At 42.3% G+C, this 23,567-nt stretch overlaps 1 protein-coding gene across 11 annotated transcripts in view; it reads left to right on the top strand.

Moving 5' to 3' along the window:
• SEMA5B (semaphorin 5B) overlaps window positions 1–23,567 on the top strand; it is a 473,766-nt gene that overhangs the window by 416,698 nt on the left and 33,501 nt on the right. For all 11 annotated transcript variants that reach the window (XM_077320463.1, XM_077320455.1, XM_077320456.1 and 8 more), the window contains 7 exons: window positions 6,157–6,338; window positions 12,878–13,021; window positions 13,529–13,676; window positions 15,836–16,061; window positions 18,120–18,338; window positions 19,700–19,870; window positions 22,829–22,978. In XM_077320463.1, the coding sequence (XP_077176578.1) occupies window positions 6,157–6,338; window positions 12,878–13,021; window positions 13,529–13,676; window positions 15,836–16,061; window positions 18,120–18,338; window positions 19,700–19,870; window positions 22,829–22,978 (1,240 nt within the window). The remainder of the gene's footprint in view (window positions 1–6,156; window positions 6,339–12,877; window positions 13,022–13,528; window positions 13,677–15,835; window positions 16,062–18,119; window positions 18,339–19,699; window positions 19,871–22,828; window positions 22,979–23,567) is intronic.

The raw sequence follows: 23,567 nt of genomic DNA on the forward strand, positions 1-23,567 counted from the left end.
GTTAAGAGCGGCAGCTTCTAACCTGGTGAGCCTGGTTTGATTCCCCGTTCCTCCACATGTAGCCAGCTGGGTGACCTTGGGCTCATCACAGCACTCCTAGAGCTGTTCCCATGAGCAGTTCTGTCAGGGCTCTCTCAGCCCCACCTACCTCACAGGGTGTCTGTTGCGGAAAGAGGAAGGGAAGGCGATTGTAAGCTGCTTTTAAATTTCTTCTTCTTCTTCTTCTTCTTCTTCTTCTTCTTCTTCTTCTTCTTCTTCTTCTTCTTCTTCTTCTTCTCCTTCACTGACTCTGAAGTTGATTTCATGCCAACACAGTTATCATGCATTTGGGTTCCTCCCCCTTCTCCCTTTTCTGAAGGAAAGGACAGTTCTTTTATGCACATTGAGGAATCCATGGCCATATTCGGATTTTGTTTCCACTCTGCCAACTCTGAATTCTCCATGGAAAGAGATCTGTGACTGTCCTCTGGCCCTGTGAGATTAAACCCTTTTAAAATAATGTACAAATGCTCCTTGAACTACCACAAGTGTGAAAAATGAGGATTTTTCGTCTGAAAAGCGGAATACAATAATTTTTCACTTTACCTTGCTGCTCTGTGAAGTGAAATAAGCCTGGCAATATGTATGAGGAAAAGTGTCACTTAATGGACCTTCATACATTCTTCTTAGAATGCCCTTCTGCTGCTAGGCATGAGATGAAAGAAATTATTATAGGCCAGTTTTAGAATGTAGGAATTTAACTAGCAGGAGTAATGGTTGATTACAGGATTAGGGCATTGTGGCCATGGAAATGACAAGGCTAAGGTTTCAGATGGGGACGATTAAACTTCAGTGTACTTAGGGCCAATGTACACTTTGTGTCAACCATGTTTTTGCCACAGGGACTAAATTGAGCACTTTGTTGGAACTCCATTTAGAAGCTCCATGGGAACCTGATTCTGGTCAAGACCATAGCATTTGGGGGAAGGGGTTCCTGCCTTCACCCCTACTGGCCACAGTCGGGACCTTATAGTATTTCTAAATTGAGTTCCAGTGCAAAACTTGCAACTTGCCATCCTGCTGCAAATCTCCATGGTATTTACGCGGCAGACCTAACTTGTAATTTGACCAATTAGTGCATCCTCATATTATACTTTAATTTTTAAAGGGCTACTCCAGGATTTTCATCCTGTTTTCTCATCCTTTCTTCTGTGCTTCCACTGCTGAGATCAGTTCTGAATGTGCGCTGTCAAATGAATGCAATATTTGGCCTTATTTGCCATGCAAAATATATAAGGTCATGGTTAATGGTTGATTCAGCATAGGTTCAGTGGGGCAGCTGGCATGCCTCAGGGTTTCTGGCAGGGCCCACTGTTGCACACACCTATGCACCTCTCCTGTCACATATCTGTGTGCCCCTCCCTGCACCATTTACTTACAAATAGTCTACCACCTGTCTTGTATCTTCCTAGCTTTGATGCTGGTGGTGCACAGCAGCCACAGTACTGGTGACCACAGCTGCAGTACTGCCAGCCATATGCATCATCCGTTGTTGTTGACAAAAGTTCATAAATACTTTGCAGGAAGATGTGAGCAAGGGAGTGGGAGGGCTAGTGAGCAGGGGCACAGTCAGGGGAGGGACCCACAGATGTCTGTGTATAGAGGGAGGCATAAGGGGGGGGCTGCTGTTGTACAGAAGAGCTTTCCTGTGTACTGTCGATCCAAGGCTCCCCAAAACCTGAAACAGGCACTGATTCTGTAGTATAGCTGTAGTATAGTTCTGCAGTATAGTTCAGGGACTAATTTCATTAAGATAGCCTTTTTTTCTGGGTCACACTGGATTAGGGCCGCACTAAACATGTCAGCAAACTCATGACTGCTGCGAGAATGCTGTTGACATTTCAAAGTGCTATTAAATTGCTGTGAGGGTCTGTGGCATTTTAAAATCACTTCCAAATGATGACGATGTACTTGTGGCATTCTCGACTTCACCGTCACATTTAGTTTTGCCCTTAGTGAAGAAGGAACAAATATGGAGAGCCATTCCTTGAAGAGATCATTGTGTATTTTCTAAACCAGAATTCTAAACAATTTCTCCTGCTACAAACTGAGGGGCAGGAGGGGGGGGGGGAGAGAAGGAGAAGAATTATAATACATATGTTACTAAAGAAAAAATACTTCTCACTCTTATAATTGATTTGTTTCAAAGCCTTCCATGTTTGTTTAATTAAAGTTTAGTTGCTTTTCCAATGCCAATTATGAGCCAATAATTGTTTCTGAGATTCCCTGTTTTTTCCGAGTTGGTTTGTTAATTAAAGCAAGCCAAATGACATCCTTGATTTCTGAGCAAGTTCAGAAGAACAGCCCTGCTGGGTCCATGTGGTCCTGCATTCTGTCTCGAAAAGCAGCCAGCCAGAGCAAAGTCCCCTCATCAAATCAAAACTAGCAACCAATATGGGGGAAAGCTTGAAGGAGGGGGAGGAATCAACTGCTTTGATGAAAAAATCAATAAATCTGGACTCAGCACTGGGTTATGCAACCTTTTCTACCCTAAAGTTCAGAACAGTAAAAATGTCTCCAAGTAGTTGGGGAAGGGGGGAATTAATTTCTCTAGACTTCACTTTCCCTAAGCCAGATCCCTTTTTGCTTACTGGCACGGAGGCTCAGTTCTCCAGCATGAGCAGGCGTGCCTGTTCAAGAGAGCTGTAAAGGATGTATCAGCAGAGCTTGTGTCTCAGCCCCAGTGAATGCCTTGTGGGTAAGCGGGATATGGTGAGACCATTGGAAAGGCCTTAAACATTCCAGGAATGACTGGGCGGTAGTGGTTATTAAGCTGGTGCTAAAACACATTTTTCTATTCAGTGATTTGAATTTCACATCTGTCACCTTCAAACATAGAATATTGCATAAACATGAAGGGTCTTCAAGTGAACTGCATCAGAAACTTAATCCAGATTTCTGAAGATGGCGTGCTAGAGAGGTGTGGGTGGTGCCTGCTGAAATAAAATAGGGCCTTGAGAGACTTTCAATACATTGAAATGTATGGCGAGGGTGGTCATTTGCATCTCATATGGAACCCGCATGATCGTTAGGAGCACCAACTTCTAATCTGGCGAGTTGGGTTTGATTCCCCGCTCCTCCATATGCAGCCAGCTGGGTGACCTTGGGCTCGCCACAGCACTAATTAAGCTGTTCTGACCGAGCAGTGATATCAGGGCTCTCTCAGCCTCACCCACCTCACAGGGTGTCTGTTGTGGGGAGAGGAAAGGGATGGCGACTGCAAGCCACTTTGAGACTCCTTCTGGTAGGGAAAAGCGGCATATAAGAACCAACTCGTCTTCATCATCATAACTTCCAGCCTTCCATGTCACCAGTCATGTAATGCATCCATGATACTAAATTTTTTCTCCCCAATCCAGAGGCTGGATTAGTATACACAAATTGTTTTACCATTCATAGTAAATAGGCCCATGATTTGTTTTATTGTATGGTTTTCTAGCATATGGAAACACTGTGGATGACACTAAGTGTGTGTGAGTGGGGGGGGGGGAAGGGGCGTTGCTTCAGTGCTTGTGATTTATGTGCTTAAAGGTTACCCATGAGGTTCTTGTTCCTGCAAGTAATATGTATGTGGAAGCCTGTTTACTAGTCTGTGTCTCTTTCACTTAATTTGGGTGACTCAGTGAATGATCCTATATACCCCAAGAGACCAAGTGATTGTCTTAAACCAGGCAGGCAACAGCTAATTAGCTTCCTTCCATGGACAGCCAGGCAAGAACTCTTTTTAAAAATGCTTCTGTACGCATTGGTGGCATGCAGAGTGCTGCCTTAATTAAAGAAAATTAAAGGCCAGTGGTAAAATTAACATGGCTTCCTTCCCCTACCTTGCTCGGGAAAGCAATAAGATTTCGACAAAAGCATTTCTGGTATGCACAAATTTTCACTAGATTTTTATGAAGGTTTTGAGGAAAGCTAATGAACTTTAAAAAACAGCAACTCACACAGTGAAACCATTCTTGTGCGTGGCAATTGCAACCCTGTTACAAATTATGAAAGTGCAAGCTGGAAGAACAGTATAGAGCAACCACCTGGTGTTGGATACTCCTTACACTGATGGAAGTGGGCCTTCCACAGCCTTCCCCACCCTACAGTGACCGGTGACCGGTGCAGAGGCATAGCCAAGGTTCAGAGGACTGTTGTGAAGAAAGGCCAGACAGTGGGGGGTTATTTATTTATTGTATAGCAGAGTTACACACAAGAAGCATATAATAATATAAAAGATAATGTGTAATATACATTACAAATTATCATTTTATTTTATATAAAATAATATGTGGAGAGGTGAATCACAGAGGGAGGGGCATTGAGTGAAATGGCCCCTCTGCTTTCTTCCAATAACAGCATTTCAGCTGGTTTAAGCTGGCTTTCAGCTGGCTCACTGCAACTTCCTGTGACTTGTGTTTTGTCCATGAGGGTCCTCCAATCACCACCACTGCCTTTTTCTGGGTCCCTGTGAGAAGGCGAAAGTGGGGAACAGTCTGCTTCTTTCTAGGTTCCCCTGCAGGAGCCATTAAATCCGAGGGAGTGGGGATGAATCTGACTGGATGAGAATTCCAGCAGTGCGACATTTAGACGCAACTGTACCAAAAACAAGATCACACGTTTGGGAGAAAAGTAGTGTGGGCCTTCTCTGTTTTATGCCGTGTTCACATACCCCTTCTTACCTCTTTCAGACCTTTTCCTTTTAGAAGCTCAGTTTCATCTAGGTTCATCAACATGGAGACATATTTTGCTTTTCTAATCCTCTTCCATCTTGCAGCAATTAATCTCCCCCAATTTGTCTCCATCTTCCCTCAAAATGTGATGTTCCTTTCTTAGCCAAGTAGTCCAGCTGAGTTTCCTCTGAAGCTGAGTGTAGGACTATTAGCACTCTGCTTATCGTTTGTGTGTGGATGAATTACAGTGTAGTGAAAACAGAGCTCAGTAACAGATGTTTAAAGCCCTCTAACTGCAGTGTGATGAGCATAACGACAGACCTAAATTATCTCCATGTCATTTCTCATAGTCTTGGGATGGGAGATGGTGGCTCGTTGGAAGTGCCAGGGGAGTGTTTAACAGAGCCAGAGAGACAGGGAAGAAGAAGTTAGGAACTTATGATTTGTGATCCTAATTACATGACTAAGGCATTGTTGTGTTTTCGGATTTGCCTCAGGTTAAGAGTGTTTTGATTTTCTCGTGAAGCAGAGGAAGTGCCATCCCTTCCAAGTAACTGTCGGGGCTGGGGTGCCTGGTGTGCGCAACAGTAAACAACTGTTTGTCTTGCTCTGCCGTTCACTCCCCTGTCAGGGAGCTCCAGTCAGTTTGAAACAGCAGAGCTGCAACTGAGGTGCTCAGGAGGTTTTAGTTAAATTCCAGATCCAAACCACTGATGTGAAACGAAAAGTTTTGCCTATTTCCTGGTTATCTTGGGGGTTTGCTTTTGAGAAATGTCTGTGAGTTTGACAGTCTGGGTGGGCTGAAACATTGGCTAAATCACTAATCACTATGAAATCCAGATGCCTCAAGACCCAAGTATCACCCTCACATCAACTCTGTGAGATCAGGTGGGTTGAAAAAAGTGACTCCTGATGTCATCCCACCAAGCTTCATACTTGAGAGGGGATTTTACCTGGTCTCCCACCCCAAAGCTTGACAAGCTAGTGGATTATCTGCATTATACATGGTCCTTCTGACTTCATTTTATGATGCATTATTATGTCTGAGGACTCTGTACATTCTGCTGTTCACATTGAATATATGTTCCAGCCCCATCTAAAATATGTTTAAGTTATAGTGGCTGTACAGTAAGGAGCCACAGATGTTTTTGGTGAATGTTTTCCCCACTACGTATCCTTGTCTGTATGACATGTGGCATGGAATCCTGAGTTAAATATTGACATGACATTGTCTGGAGGAAAAGGAAGGGGTTCCCTTTCACTTGCTTGTATCTTCCCCCTTCATGGCAGGTCTGGAATATTGTCTTGTGACACTGTGATGACTTTTTCTGTCTTTACAGTCTTGTGTCACCATAATGACTACTGTCTTGTGTCATCATGGTGACTTTTTTCTGTCTCTCCTGTCTTGTGTGACTGTGATGACTACTGTCACCACGATAACTTTTTCTTCGTTTTAAATTAGGTGAAAAATCTGATGATGGATGGACGTTTGGGGGCCTGGTCCCCATGGCAACCATGTGAGCACTCGGATGGAGATAGCACAGGCTCCTGCATGTGCAGATCACGATCATGTGACAACCCTCGGCCTCGCTGCGGTGGACGTGACTGTGAAGGGAGCAGAATAGAGATTGCAAATTGCTCAAGGTACTTACTTTTAGCATGTTAGTGCCATGCGGCTATCTGAAGCTGTTCCTTTCCCTTCAGCTATCGATTCTCATTGGGTAACCTCTTAACCAAATTGGATAACCTTTTCACAGCACACAATTATAAAAAAAATTCCATTCACCCCCGCCCCTTGATGAATACCCCACCCTCGAATCTGAACTTGAAGTTCAAAATTTACAATCGACAGCTACTGTACAGCATTGAGTGTTAATACTAGCCAGCAACTGACCTGAATGTTTTAATTAGTTTAAATAGTTTTTAATCATTATGTTCAAAATGAAACCGTTCGTATTGTTTTTAGGAATTTTTATATGGTTTTGATACCGAATTATTTTGGAAACCACCCCGAGCCGGCTATGCCGAAAGGGGTGATCAAGAAATCACAAAATAAATTTTAAAAATGAAATAAATAAATGGGGTGGGGATTGAAACATCTTTAACCTGTGAGTAATTGGGAAGATTTCTCAGGGATAGCTAAGGATGATGACCTGACTTTATGGAACTGCTAGAGTGACTCATCTGGAATAAATATCGCCCTGAACAGTGTTGTTCCGATCAGCTGTCTGTGCTTCAAGTGTTCGTTCAGTGGGTTGCAGAGTGAGGACAGGTACAATCTCTCTTTCTCTGGCTAACATCTGTGACACATACAGACTGATGAAACTGTCTTGGAGAGACTGCCATGCTGTAGGTCCACCTAGTACTGGCTCTATTATTGCAGGCATTTCTCAGTTCTGTTTCTGTCCTTCAAGTGCACATGATGGGAACTGGCCATTCTACATGCAAAACATGTGTTCTGCCCCTGAGCTGTGGCCCTTCCAAATGTGATGCACAGCTGAGCTATTGCTCCTCCTGCTCTACCTGGAAGCAACCTACATGGCAGTCTCAAAATTATTACATTCAGATTAGTCAATTCATGTTGTAGCCATCTTATTTTTTTTAAATAAAAATCAGGAGATTTGCATTTAAAGATTATTTAAAAGGTGGATTTCTCTGCCTCTTTCTCCCAACTTGATCACTTCTTATAGTTTCTAGATTTGTTAAAGCGATGCTTCATCATGCTTGACTGAAAATTTTGTATTAAATGCCATTAAAATAATACATGGCATCACACTGTATGCCATACAAATAAATTACAGAAACACAACTGCAAAATGCCGATCCTTGAGTGTCCCAGTGTCCCCCTCCTGCAGATCTGAAAGTCTCACAGATGTATGATGTTTCTTTAATGTTTCAGTTTCAGGAGTCTTAGCTTCTCCTAAAGGTTTGGAAAATGTTGAAACTAATGTAGAGAAGCAGGTACACTGAAGATATATCAACTTATACAGCAAACACTGTATGACTCATAATTTGAGACTTGGATGGCAGCTTTTAGGAAAACTCTGGGACTCCCCATCTGTAGAATAAGGCGCAGTCATTTCATAGATGCATGGCTTTAAAAAGTTAAAAAACAAACTCTTGAATAACATGGTGTGTTTATGAAAGCAGAAACAGAATTATGTCTTTCCGGTTACAACTCAGGTAGCATGACGGTGACTGAGCTCAGAATGTAGAGGCAGGCTTTTTGTTTGTCTGAATCATCAAAAGCCTGTTTTCATATTTATGTGTTTCCTTAGTCAGTGTCATGACCACTGTTCATGCAAGCTTTTCTCCCATTGTCTTGACCCCTCTCAAATGACCTCACAGCCACATCCTTAACTATAGAGATGGCATCCTTTGGGGTCCCTCAGAAATGTTCTTGATCTTTGTCTCTGGGCTGCTGTGCAGTGGCTATTCTGCTGATGGACAATAAGAAAATGTGCTTCAGTTTCTTTGGGTCTCTTGAGGTGACTTCTCTGGTTGTTTGCCATAACATTCCAGGAGGTGATGGCATGGAAGCTTCCCCCTCTCTCCCTCCACATGCACATAAAGAATACCCTACATCTTTCAGCTGCTGCATTGAGCTGTTATTGTGCAGAAAACGTTTCAACAATCAGCATGTGACTGTCACTAACCCAGCCATTATTTGGTCTTCCTTTTAGGGAAGAACCTTTTCGATCTTTCTGAGCAGAATACTATCCTTTGGGAAAAGATTAGCCCATAACATAAAGGCAAATTATGAGGCAATTGGGATTATTAATTATGTATATTTTAACATCCATTATTCAGAACTGTGTATCCCTCTTCATTCTTTTAAAGTAGCTTACATATTTTGGCATTACAAAGACAAAGATTTATATTTATTTAAATATAGTAAGTTATTAATAATATTTATATAGAACTTAAAGCTATTTATTTATGTATAAGTTTTATATCCCACTCCTTTCTACTTGAAAATACTCAAGACAGCATTTAAAAAAGAACAAAATAGCAAATAAATAAAATCAAATCATTTAATTTAAATAGGATAAAATAAGTAAAACAAACAATAGTGTACATCTGCAGTTGAAAATTCTCTTCTGGTTTTAAAACTGGAAGTATTAAAAGTATTAATAATAAAAGTATTAAAACAGCTATAGACAAAATGATAAAAATCATAAAATAACAGCATTGATAAAACTAAAACTAGTGTACCTCAGAGACCACCTACCTGCCTATACCCCCCAAAGAGCCTTACGCTCTGCCACCTCCAACTGGCTGCGAATCCCTGGCCCCAGAGAAGCACGTCGGACCTCAACAAAGGCCAGAGCCTTCTTGGTCCTGGCCCCCACCTGGTGGAACAAGCTCCCTGAAGAGATCAGGGCCCTGTCTGAACTCTCAACATTTCTCAGGGCCTGGAGAAGGGAGCTCCTCCAATAGGCATTTGCTTGAGGCCAACCAGCTCCAAAATACGCACTGCCCCCACCCCCACCCCCACCCATGCCTGAAGAATCTGACCAACCCAAAGCTATGTTCCTGTTCCTGTTTAAATATTGTTCTGGTTGACATGTTATGTTATTATTGTTATATTTGTTATGTTACAATGTTCTATGTAATTACCCCATGATGTTATATGTAAATCGCCCAGAGCCATATGGAAAGGTGGTATAAAATCTAAAATAAATAAATAAATAAATTGGGAAGAACAAGGCATTGTGGGGAGATGTTCCACTTACCCCCTTCAAAGACACTCTTATAAAATAATTGTTTTAACCAGTCTCTGGAAGGCCATTAACAACAGGACTAACTGTAAAGTTTTTTTTTGTTTGTTATGTGCGAAGTCGTGTCCGACCCATCGCGACCCCATGGACAATGATCCTCCAGGCCTTCCTGTCCTCTACCATTCCCCGGAGTCCATTTAAGTTTGCACCTACTGCTTCAGTGACTCCATCCATCCACCTCATTCTCTGTCGTCCCCTTCTTCTTTTGCCCTCGATCTCTCCCAGCATTAGGCTCTTCTCCAGGGAGTCCTTCCTTCTCATGAGGTGGCCAAAATATTTGAGTTTCATCTTCAGGATCTGGCCTTCTAAAGAGCAGTCAGGGCTGATCTCCTCTAGGACTGACTGGTTTGTTCGCCTTGCAGTCCAAGGGACTCGCAAGAGTCTTCTCCAGCACCAGAGTTCAAAAGCCTCAATTCTTTGACGCTCGGCCTTCCTTATGGTCCAACTTTCGCAGCCATACATTGCAACTGGGAAGACCATAGCCTTGACTAAACGCACTTTTGTTGGCAGGGTGATGTCTCTGCTTTTTAGGATGGTGTCTAGATTTGCCATAGCTTTTCTCCCCAGGAGCAAGCGTCTTTTAATTTCTTTGCTGCAGTCCCCATCTGCAGTGATCTTGGAGCCCAGGAAAATAAAATCTGTCACTATCTCCATTTCTTCCCCTTCTATTTGCCAGGAATTGAGAGGGCCGGATGCCATGATCTTTGTTTTTGTTTTCTTGGCACAGAGAAGGCCAACTCTGTAAGATCTTACAATACAGGCTGGTTCTTGGGGGGGGGGGGGACACATGATCCCATAGTTACCCAGGTCCAAGACCATTTTACCTTTAAAGGATCACTACCTTGAATTGTATCTACAAATAGACTGAGAAGCAGTGAAGTTGTTGTAGCGTGAGATGTGGTCAACAATATGTGTCAGTCAGCACCTTTGCAGCCACTTCTAAAACCAGTTGAAGTGTCAAGAGCATTTTCGAAGGAAGACTCGTGTAATGCATGTTATAGTAGCCCAATCACAATGCTACCATGTGTGAGGGAAGTAAGGTTGACCAGGAACGGTTACGGCTGCAAAAGCTACTTTTGCCACCTGTTCTCAGTTGGCAGGGTAGGATCTAGAAGTATCCTCAAAATACACGCCTGCTGATTCAAGGAGTAGTATCCTGTTCAGCTGAGGAGGGATATGAATAGTTGTATATTCTACTTCCCATATCCTATGTGGTACTTTAAATGCTTCATGTTTCAGACTGTCATTCCTACAGCTTGTAGAATTCTTACGATGTGGAAACTGTTTGTCTATGAGAGACAAAATAGTTGATGTAATCATTCATCCATTGCCAACAGCGTGATCTCAGAAGTACAGGGCAACACAAGAATAGCCTGTAGAAAGTAGATAAGAAATGCATTCAGGGTTAAACAGGCATATGATCGTCTTACAGTCATCATAAGCCTAGAATTTCCATTTTAACTGACTTCATATGGCATTGTGATGTTTTCATTAGAATGTTTAAGTAAAGAGTTTTAGTAACTCTTTAGTTACTAGAAAGAAAGATTAAGGCTGGAAATGCCACAGTGCTAATGAAAACCTTATTGAGAACTATCTGCACTTTGAATACAAATCAACTCTTCCTCTTTTTAGAGTCTTAATCGTCTGACTAAGATTGGTATATATACAGCAGAGCATCATTCATCCAAATGCCTTGACTACAATCCAAAACATTTGGCTAATCAGATGTTTGGACAAACAGATGTGTGATTTACATGTGTTTACATTTAACATAACAAATAGAATGTAATTTTACAAATGTTTTATATGGCCAAAGTTTGTATCCTGTACTGTTCCTTTTTCAGTTGTTCCCCCACCTCCCTGCATATGATTTGGGTGATATAAAATTTTGATACCATGACTTTCTAACTGTGTAATAAAACAGAGGCAAAACATGGGTTAAGTCACAGCTGGTGTCAAAGTACTTTTTATTTTTTCTTTTCCTGTGAAGGTAGAATAAAACACCCACCGCTGTTCTAAAGTCAGCTGCCAAGTGAATTAGAGAGTAGATAACAAACTTGAAATGTGTGAAGGCTACTCAGGGTTTAATTTTAGTCTTTTGCCACAACTGGTACCCTGCCGGAAATCAGCCAGCTGCCAGGCACTTTGATTAGCTCAGTCAGTTCTTTGAACATCAACACATCTGATCACCAGCTCAACTTCCATGTAAAAGGAGAATTTCTGGTGTTGACTTTTGGGGAATTAACTTTAGAAAACAGCTGACATCACTGGATCTGAACCAATGAGAAACAGAGATAAGAAAGTCAAAGTGAAAGGAGAACTACAAACAATGGATCTTGGAAGGGGCTGTAATTTTGTTCATGGGAATTCCTTTCAGTTGACATATTGTTCTTATTATAATGAAAACACATACCTATTCAGTGAACAGGAAATACCTTCACAACCATTCTCAAGAGACTTGGATGACCCTCAGAGTTAATGCATAGTTTGGGGATTCAGTGTTTTGTCGTGCCGAAGGAAAAGACCAAAATGTGCAAAAAAAAAAAAAAATTCACACAAGAGTTGAAGATGAAACTGCTAAAAAGACTGAGAAATACCGTGTTGAAAAGAACATGCGAGTAGGGCTGTGGAAATCTACTTGACCATATTCATGCTACACAACACCGAATTTGGTGCTAATCCTAGAAGCTGCAACTGAATCATTACAATTGCAGTAAAATTAAAAGTATTCATTCTTAAGCAAGGCTAGTTGAGATTAGTGGTGTGCACACATTTTGATGTACTGTGGACTCTATTTTTTATTTTCATAGAACTGGTTTTAAAAGTTTAAATCCATTCTTAGACTTTAGTTAGAGTGAGCTAGCAGGTGCAATAAATAGATGTTTACATGCTTAAGAAAGTTGATGACATGCTGGTGTCCTAAGTAAACAATCATTCTGGAATCAGAGGCATCTTGTCAAAGTTTTAGGGAGATCAAGATAGCTTTAATCTTCCCTGCCTTGCCAAATGTAATTATTGCCCCTCTATTGTCTGTTGTATTTGCTCCCTCAAGTTTTTCTGTAATGCCACAGATAAACAAAGAATACAAATTTATGAATTAGGAAGAATTTGGAAGATGAGTTTTGACCACTTCAGTAAACATTATGTTTAGTGGAAGCTTAAAATTCACTTGCCATGGATTTTTTCCCCAGAAAAAAATAGACACACTTACAAAATTCTAACACTAACCTCCATCTGTTTCTCGGATTTAACTACAGTGAAATGTGTTTGGTAGAACTGGCCAGTTTCTTCAACCTGCTAGTGCTCCACAACCAGTAGTACTGGATTTAGCATAAAGTTGAAAAAATAAATTAACCCAGATGCCATGTTTTATTTCTCTTCCTTCCCCCTCCCCTCTGTCAGGAATGGAGCTTGGACACCATGGTCGTCCTGGGCCCCCTGCAGCACTTCCTGTGGGATTGGCTTTCAGGTCCGTCAGAGGTCGTGCAGCAACCCTGCTCCGCGATACGGAGGCAGGGTCTGTGTCGGACAAAGCAGAGAGGAGCGGTGAGAGTCGTTCCCCATCCCTAACTGTCTATCAGACTTTTGGGCTCAGAGCTCTGTGTTTTCTTTTGAAAAATGCATAAGCAGCATTGACTAGTGACCCTTCCCAGTAGAGCTTAAATGCACACCCAGCTTGGCAATCGGTAGTTTACGGGTCTTACCTTGGTCTACACTGAGCAAGCAGTTAGTAACATGAATAACTTTCTGTTGAGGCACCTGACAATGTTAGTCTTGTGCTGCTTCTTCATTGCTCTAACAGCCCACCATTTTAAAATATAACCAAACCCTTGTCGTCTCCCAGACTGCATACTAACATTGTGTTTTCCTTGTGGTGCTGAGATTTAGTTCCTAGTCAGCCTGGTGTTAGCTTTCTCAAAAGGTGATTTCTTCCATGTATTAATAGTTCACTGAGAAATCATTTGCAATCAGCAGTCCTCTGCCCTGTAGATTCCCCATGAAAGTGATTTGGATTATTGTTTTTTCCCCCCTCCTTGCAATTTCCCTCTTTAGGTTCTGCAATGAGAACAGTCCTTGCCCATTACCAATTTTCTGGTCATCATGGGGCCCTTGGACTAAATGTAGTGCCAACTGTGGTGGAGGGGTGCACTCAAGGCTGAGGTCATGTGAAAATGGAAACACCTGTCCTGGCTGTCCTGTGGTATGTGTGTGTTGGTTTGTTTGTTTACATTCTTTGGGTTGCTCATGGTCAGAGAGCTGGTAAGGGAGACAGAAAGAGCTTAAAGGATCATAGGAAGTTGACTGTAGAGTTAGGAAACGGGGTAGCAAAAGCATGTGGAGAACATCATCCTTCAGGTGTAGGATTTCCAGCCATAAAAATGTTTCATGCTGTCAACTTTACATAGGTCCAATGCATGCCTCAGAATTTAAACTACTAGTTGGACAATAAAATACAAAGTTAAAATAATGAGTTGTATGAAAAATCCATGTATTTACTACAAAATGAATAAAAACCATCTATAGGCCCAAGTGAAAGCCTTGACAAGAATAAAATCATTCAGTATTCTCAAATAATTGTGACTCAAAGCAGAGATATAATGTAAAAGAGTTGGGTTTTATACCCCATTTTTTACTACTTGAAGGAGTTTCAAAGTGGCTTACAATTGTCTTCCACTCCTCACAACAGACAGCTTGTGAGGTAGGTGGGGCTAAAATTGCTCTGAGAACTGTGACTAGCTCACGGTCACCCAGCTGGCTGCATGTGAAGGAGTGGGGAATCAAACCCGGTTCTTTAGAGGCCACCGCTCTTAACATCTACACCATCTACCTTCCTATCTAAGTCCAGAGATAGAAGATTGCAGATGCAGTATGGAACTTCCATTATACTCAGTTGGTTCCATACGGCAGGGGTAGTCAACCTGTGGTCCTCAGATGTTCATGGACTACAATTCCCATGAGCCCCTGCCAGCATTTGCTACCCCTGTCATACGGCATCATATCTCTGCTCTGAGTAACAGTTATTGTTTTTTAAACAATTTCAGCTGATCCAGCTTTTTGAAATTATTGTCAATTAGTTCAAAGCTTGGATCCATTGCGCAATATGTAATTTGTATGTTTGGCCGGTGAAGAAGGCCAATTGACTGAAACGTATGTGGTCAGGGGTACTTGTGGTCCTTATTTGAGAATATTGAATAATTTTATGCTGGTCTGAGGCTATCATTTGACCTCTAAATTGTTTTTAATTATTTGGTAATAAATACATATGTTTGCATATAATTGATTATTTTAACTTTGTGGAGAATTTGAATCATTAGGCCTGAATATTTTGATTTTTTTTTAACTTCTGAATTCTTAAATGTTTTGGGGTTAAGTCCCTTCTTTTTGATTGGACAATAAAATACACTATTCCATTCCAGATGACGGAGGGCCAAAATGTATGTTACAGAGATCACACTGTAGCACACTGGCTTCAGCCTCTTCTTTGTTTCACTGTCTGAAGCTGGAATTCCCACAATACTGTTAGCAATTTTAAAGAAAACAGTATTTTCTTTTTTTTTAAGATACTCTTTTCCTTGCTAGTAACAGTTTGGGAAACAGTTTGGGATTAGCAGAAGCAGATGGAAGTTGAAGGCTTCAGTTCCTTCTTCCTTCATATTCCTGCCCCATACGGCAGCAGCATGCGTGTGTGCACAGCTTACCTTAAGGAAACTGAAGGGAGATCTCTGCCGCTTCTGATTTGGCCCTTAAGTGGGCCACCTGAGGACACCGTTGTTGTGGAATCAAACCTGGCCCTCTAGTGTATCTGAAAAGATCCACAGCAGGGTGACTGATGTGACTGCACACAAAGATATATAGCGTATCCCCATCCCTTTAAGCACACACACACACACTGCTTATCGTTATTTTGCCTGTTAATATTAACTTCCAAGGTTCTACTGTATGTGTTGCATTGTACCTGCCGTCTCACGGACGTGACAGGCCTTGATCTGGGCTGAACCCTTTGGGGGACTCACAAGAATGAATACTTCATCCAGGAGTCTGAGTGGTTCAGTGTCTCATTTCCTAGAGAATTAGGCCTTTGCCTGCCAGATGTGTGCGCATGTGCACACAATGTGCAAAACATCTGTATGAGCTTGCCGTCTAAGTGTTGTATTCTAGTAATTAAAACATTGGGAGCAATAAGCAGCTGTGTTTTATTTGCCTTCTGAGCTTTGTTTCTGCCCAAATTGTTTCCCTTTTTTAATCAAATATTCTGTGATTTATTTTCCTTGTATTAATATGCAACACCACAGTGCTGTCGGAAGACTGCATCGCCTCAACCAAATGTATAAGGAATCTCCTTTCTTTCCCCCTCAATAGGAATATAAAACCTGTAGCCCAGAGGCCTGCCCAGAGGTGCGGAGAAATACACCCTGGACACCATGGATGCCCACCAATATTACTCAGAGTGGCGCTCGCCAGGAGCAACGCTTCCGCTACACCTGCCGTGCTCACCTGTCTGACCCTCACGACCTCCAGTTTGGCAGAAAGAAGACAGAAAGTCGGTTCTGCCCAAATGATGGCTCAGCAGTTTGCGACACTGATTGTATGTCCTGCCTGCTTAGAGATAATCTGATTGCAAAACTAAGCTTCTTAATGTTGGAGACATGGGGAGATGAAGCATAGGGCTGAATTAATAATGCTCTGTTGATTGCAACAGAAGCTTTCAAAATCAACACAATAATAGGTAAAGGTATCCCCTGTGCAAGCACTGGGTCATGTCTGACCCTTGGGGTGACACCCTCTAGCGTTTTCATGGCAGACTCAATACGGGGTGGTTTGCCAGTGCCTTCCCCAGTCATTACCGTTTACCCCCCAGCAAGCTGGGTATTCATTTTACCGACCTCGGAAGGATGGAAGGCTGAGTCAACCTTGAGCCAGCTGCTGGGATTGAACTCCCAGCCTCATGGGCAGAGCTTCAGACAGCATGTCTGCTGCATTACCACTCTGTGCCACAAGAGGCTCTTTCAATAAGGGCTAAACTACATGTTTGAGATTTTTAAGAGCTGGGTTCTCCAGACCCACCTGGGGTATCATGTAACCACAGCAGCTACAGGGAATGGCTTTTTTTTAATTAAAAGAGAGCCCAAACAGGCTCATAAAATCACCACAGGGGAGAAAGTGTTCCCGTTAGGATTGCCAGCTCTGGGTTGGGAAATACCTGAAGACTTTGGAGGTGGAGCCAGGAGTGGGTGGGATTTGGGGCAAGGAGGGACCTCAGAGTGGTATAATGGTATGGAGTCCATTTGCTCTTGGTGGAACAGAAGAATAATGGGAAAACGACTCCCCTTCAGTGCTTTAGTGCACGGGAAATGGCTGGGGAGGGACAGGATCCCCTTCTCATGGCTTTCTGAGCCCATTTGAGCTCCTCTTTATCTGTCAGAAGTCAGCAACTGCAGGGAATCCAGACCCAACTGTTTAAAAACTCAAAACATGTAGTTTGGCCTTGAGTTAAGTGAGACTATGATAGAAAACCATCATGGAAGCAGCTTATGCCTCCTCCTCCACACACACACACAAGCATTTCACCAGTTATTGGGTATGCACAGTTTTTATTGTCCTTGTTTACTAAGATACCCTTAAAGTGCGCCCACCATCAGTATGAGAGCAGCTTCAGCACAAAGCAGTCCCACCATGCTGAGTAAATGATACGACTGTCTGATCACAGATGAAATGACACGATCAGTCTGATCACAAGAATTCTGACTACAAAACTGATTTTCTGTGCTTCAGTAAAAAGTAAGAATTTAGAGCAACTGGATTCCATACCAAAGTCCCACATGATCTGGCTTGTTCACATTGATGAGGCAGTTCATTTTCTTCTTTTTTATTAGATATCATTTTTCACTGTACATTGTGTTATGAGCATGGTCCATTTTGAGCATGGCCAGCTCACTCCTTTTGGAAAGGGCAAGGTTCTGTTTTGTGAGAGTCAGAAACACTAGTTTGTTCTGTCTCTGTGTGTATTTCCTTTTGCATCGCTTAGCCAGCTGAAGCACATATGCTCTTCTTACCTTTCTGTCTGCTTTCTAATATACTCGGGGGAGTTTTGAAAATTCCTGGACAGTCTTTCCCAGTGAAGTGCTGCTTAGAAATTCTTTCCTAGAAACTCTGATTGAAATGTTAATCAGTCTGTTACTAGGCAGAAATTACCAAAGAATTGACCCAGCAGTGCTGATTCAGTCTTCCCACTCTCTTCACAGGGATAGAGACCTCTTATTAGCATATGATCCCTGTGTCCCAGAAATACTCCAGCCACCCCTCTCTGACTTGTTTGGCGATGACTGGCTTACATCACCAGCAGTGGGTGTATCTCCACTGCCCAGTCGTGCAGGTTCAGCAGTAGGAGAACTCACACTTGTGTTTAGATCAGTGGTCCGCAACCTTTTTCAAAATTTGATTGGTTTATAAATTGATACTTGTTTGAAAGGACTCCAAGGAATGGTAGAGGACAGGAAGGCCTGGAGGATCATTGTCCATGGGGTCGCGATGGGTCGGACACGACTTCGCACATAACAACAACAACAACAACTTGTTTGATGCTATTGAAATGTGTGTCTACATAGTTTCACCTGATTAATTCCGCTTCTCTTCCACCCCAAAGCTTTAGTTGATGACCTCCTGAAAAGTGGCAAGACCTCTATCCGGATTATCAATGGTGGCTGGTCCTTTTGGGGAGGTTGGTCTTCTTGTTCCCGAGATTGTGAGCTGGGTTTCAGAACCAGGAAGAGGACATGCACTAACCCAGAACCTAAAAATGGTGGCCTACCTTGCATAGGATCAGCAATGGACTATCAGGATTGCAACCCACAACCATGTCCAGGTGAACATAACAACTTCTTCCTACCATAACATTTTTTTTTTGATGTTAGCAACATACTAAGTACTGATGTGTACTGGGAAGTTGTGCCATTTTAGGACAAGTTTTCTGTGGCACTTTTGCACAAGATAGTTGTCCACTGGCTTCTTAGCCACATTCAGATATTGTGCGAAAGAAGCACAGAGAGAGGAATCTGAACCAGTTTGTGAATGTTACATTTTTAGTGAGATTCTGTGTCATACTATTGCTGATTTCAACTCATTTCAACTGATAGACTGGCAGTGGTGTAGGATGCAGCTTGAGAGTGAAAACAAATTATAGTAGTTACTGAGGAGTTATAAAGAGCCCCCTAGCAGCTTTTTGAGTCAGGCTTCATTCTGGCTAAGTTAAAGTCTCATTCTTGCTCTCTTCTTCCCACCCCAGTGTTTTAAGTGAGCTGTCTTCCTTCATTTCATTATGTCCTCAACTTCCTTCATGTCCTCAACTTAAACTTTCATTGCTTACTTAATTTTTTTAATCCTCAATTTTATAAGTGGAAACTGTTTTAGGGATTAGGGAAGAATGGTTCTGTGCATTCATACCCAGCTGACCTCTACAATTCATACACAGAACTGGTATTTTCGTAGCCGGTAGTTCATTTGGGGATAGAGTGATCCTGAATGGGTGCCATTGCAGTAAAATATAATCTTTATCTTTAGCAAAAAGAAAGCTACACAGAATTAGCATACCTTGAGTTTACAAAGCAGCTTATTGATTAATTCAGGGCCCTTAACTTTTATCCCCCTTTATGGGCATTGATTGTCTTGTGTTTGAGATGGGAACCATCTTCATTATGAAGTTTACCCCACTATTCCAGATAATATAGTTTCCTGTTAACTTATGTTTGAATTTGTTTTCATAATACTGTTACTTACAGTATTGAAACATTTCTAAGAGCTTCTTTTTCATATTCTTGTTAAAAACCATTTTAGATGAGGTAACACTAATAGTTTTTTTAGTGACCTAATTATTATCTTCCTTGCTTCTCCTATGAGATGGAGAAGGGATATTGAATGTAGAACCTATTAATCCTTACTCTTTCTGGGTTTCATAGTTGGACATCTGGGAAATGGAGCACAGAAAGGGCCAGAGATGTGGTTCTGGATTGGGGGAAGAAGCCATGGTGTAATGGACAGTGTTGTGAGCAAAGTATATTAGTTGTTTTCCATACTAAATATGATGCTTTCTAAAATCCCCAAGGTTTCTACCATAACTTCCTGCCCCTCTTTTCTTGCAATTCCATGAGTTTTGACTGCGAATCCCCCTTTTCTTTTGCTGAACAAATACCCAAATGATAATGTGTGCATCTCTCCATTTCATTTTAGTGAAAGGATCATGGTCCTGCTGGACTCCTTGGTCCCAGTGCTCAGCAACCTGTGGTGGGGGACACTACCAGCGCACCCGAACCTGCACCAACCCGGCACCTTCTAATGGCGAGGACATCTGCATTGGGCTGCACACAGAGGAAGCGCTGTGCAATACCCATTTGTGCGAAGGTACTACAGCCCGGGTTCCTCTAGTTCACTTTTCAGAATGGAGAAAAGTAGTTAAAATCAGAAGATAAATCTATTATTCAGAATGTGCTCGCATTTTTAAGTGCATAAAATCTTAGCCCAGTTGCAAATGCTAAGACCATTTTCAGCGAATCATTGAATTTGTGTTGGCTAGGCAAATAAATATACCCCCCTGTACAAATTAAAGGCATCTTTTAGGTGCCCCATGACTTGATACTTTAAATCTTTTCTGATGAATTTTGTTAACTGCTTAATGACTGACCCATATTGTGGAGACCCAAATATTGTCCTGTTTTGTTTGGTTGTTTCATTGAATGAGACCCTGAGGTTTCATAAAGCAAAGCATACACAATTAGAGAAACGTTTATTAAGCAAAAATATGAAGCTGTTGTTTCTGATTATATATGCCATCTATACATGTATACGCATGTGAAGGTGGTGTTTCTATCTCTCTAAGCCTCCCCCAAAGAATTCTACCCTTTCCAATGTATACCGTGTCAAAACAAGTTTCTTCATCCTCGGGGGACTCAAGTCATCTTCCTTTCAAATGTTCTTTGCATTTTAGGAACAGTCTGAAGGGGCAAGGTCAGGACTGTGGGGTAGATGGGGTAAGGTTTCCCAATGAAATTCTCATAGTACAGCCCCTTACACTTGAGGAATGAGCAGGTTCATTGTTGTGATGGGAAAAAATTCCTCAGCACAACTTGTTTGGCCTTTTTCTCACCAATCCAGTTTTCAGTTTTCTTAAAACTTCTTCAAAATAAGCCCCCAATATTATGCTGTGTCCTTCAAGAAAATCGTTTTGTTTGGAGTAAACCTGTGCATGAGTGAACTGGAACCCTAGTAGCAATTTTTAACTCATCCTTGTATATAGAATGCTTCTGACAATGTATTGTTGAGCTGTAAATCGTGAAGCCCATTTTTAGGATGCCTTGGGCAAACTATAGTTACAGCCTTCAAATTGCAATATGGAGAAATTACAGAGATATAAAAATGAATCACAGGAAGGGGCTGTAGCTCAGCAGTAGAACATCTGCTTGAAATGCAGGAGGTCCCAGGTTCAATCTCTGGCATCTCCAGTTAAGTAGATCAGGTAGTAGAGGATATTAAAGACCTGAGACCTTGGAGAGCGGCCACCAATCTGAGTAGATAATACTCACTTTGATGGACTGAGGGTCTGATTCAGTATAAGGCAGCTTCACGTGTTCAAGATAATATATGGGAGAGTCAGCACAGTTAACTCCTTAAGGGACTGGGAGACTCAGGTTTGAATCCCTACTCTGCCATGGAAGTTCACTGGGAACGTTTCTGCACTGGGAACTTTGCTGCACCGTTTCTCGTGCAGGAGCACAAATCTGGGGTCGATGAGGGGTGGGGCCAAATGCTCCCCCATGCAAGATCAGAGAGAGGTGGGGCAACCTGCCCTGGCTCAAACTCCAACCTGTAGATCAGTTATTGGATCAGTTATCAGTTGGTCTGGGTGACTTTGGATCAGTTATTGTCATAGCCTAACTGCCATTACAAGGTTTCTGTTGTGAGGCAAAAATTATTATTATTAGTAGTAGTAGTAGTAGTAGTATGGGATTTACTGGCCACTGCTATCAGCCAAACCATCTTTTGGTAGGTTACGTAATATAAAATCCCACATAAGAATACATAAAACCATCCATCCCCCTGTTAAAACATGATATTCCAGAGGCAAAAACCCCCCTATCCTCCTCCATTCCAAATCAGACAACTCCCTCTCTGTGCCACAAGGGACAATCTATGAGTGCCGGCAGTCCATTGCTGATGATGATCTGGGCTAGAGGGGCCCATCTGATCTCCCACACCCTGGCCTCAACCAAGAATCTGGTGGAAGAGCTGCATCTTACAGGCCCTGTAGAACACAGAGAGCTCCTGCAGGGCCCTCAGGTCTTCCGGGAACTCATTCCACCAGGTTGGGGCCAGGACTGAAAAAGCCCTGGCCCTGTTCAAGGCCAGGCGAACCTCCTGGAGGCAGGGTATCACCAGCAAGTTGGTACACAAAGAGTGTAAAGTGCTTCAGGGGATATAAGGTGACAGGCAGTCCCTCAGATATTTGGCTCCCAGACAGTATAAGTGTAGGAAGGAGGAGAGAATTATGTTTTGTGCGCACACTGGGGAGAAAAGCAGTGTCTAAAGTTTTTTTTAATACTGGAGAGCCCAGTACAGATCTCATTCTTACCATATTTTATTTATTTAAAGTGTCTATATGTATTATTTCTACTACATAAATTGTGCTCAAGTTTACAAGACAGATAAAATGTACCATCATACAATTAAACAACAGTAATAATCACTGCTTTCTTTAGTTACTACTGGTGTGTTTTTTAAAGCCCACGTTTCAGTAGTATGTATATAACTCCAGACTGGATGTAATTCCACTGATGGCCCTTATCTTCCTGATTTTTTAATACGCTACTTACTCCCAAACAATAACTAAATGGAGTAGTTGGACATTGGGACATTTATACAAGTTCTACAGAACTTGTATAAATAGGCTTGACACAGCGGTGCTGTTCTGAAATCTGTTTTGTCTTTATCACTGAAGACTTTTCTCTGCTATTGTGTGTTAAGAGTGTCCCTAAATGTTCAGCTACGCACATGTAACTTTCTGAAGTATAGATTCAGGTAGGTAGCCATGTTGGTCTGAAGCAGCAGAGCAAAGCTTGAGTCCAGGGGCAACAAAGTTTTAAGACCATCAAAGTTTTATTCCAGGTATAAGCTGTTTCACTGTTTCTGAAGAAGGGTGCTTGAACACAATCTTATACTTGGAGTAAAACTTTCTTGGTCTTGAAGGTGCCACTGGACTCAAACTTTGGTTTACTGAACTATATTTTGCTTTGCTTGATATTGTGATTATCATGAGTTAAATTAACTTTCTTTTTGGTATCATATTCCTTTGGTTATTTTTTTAAGGAGGATGGTCCGAATGGTCCGAATGGAGTTTGTGTAATGAAGATGGTATCCAGTACCGGAGTCGCTACTGTGAAATCCACAATCCAGGATCCTCCCAATGTGTTGGGAACAGCACACAATACCAAGACTGCTTGTACAATGAAATCCCTGGTAGGTACAACTTCATGCACTTTGAAGAGGCGAGAAAGGATATCAGGTCAGAGGCATAGTAATTTATAAGAATACTAGATTCAAAGCCCATTTGTGAGAACGGGCTTTGAAAGGCCCCCCCTGTGTACTTCTAGGCCCGAGGGGAAGGCCTGCTTCCCCCCCTCCCCCCATGCATCGGCACGGCCTTCTGTTCAGGCCTAGAAGCACACCCTGGGCCTGTTCGAGGTCCCAGGTGTGCTTCTAGGCCCGAGGGGAAGGCCTCTGTCTTTACTCACGGTGTCCTGATGCTTCCCCATGGCTTTCTGGCCTGTCCTGGTGAGGGCTTCGAAGCTTGTTATGGTGAGGACCTAGAAGCCTTTCTGGCCTGTGCTGGTGAGGGACTAGATTGTGCCCTCACCCGATTAACTAGAACTGCTGTCTGTCCTGGTGAGGGGCCAGTCAGAAGGCTCTTCACACCTTCTGATTGGCCCCTCACCCGGACCGGCCCCGCCCACTCTCCGCCCTCTTAGCCCTTAGCCAAATATGAATACAGTGAAAGCTGCATAAAGATGGGATGGGCTTTCCAAATTCTCTGTTAAAGAAATTGATT

This window comes from Paroedura picta, chromosome 2 (assembly GCF_049243985.1).
Source record: "Paroedura picta isolate Pp20150507F chromosome 2, Ppicta_v3.0, whole genome shotgun sequence".
Taxonomy (NCBI): Eukaryota; Metazoa; Chordata; class Lepidosauria; order Squamata; family Gekkonidae; genus Paroedura; species Paroedura picta.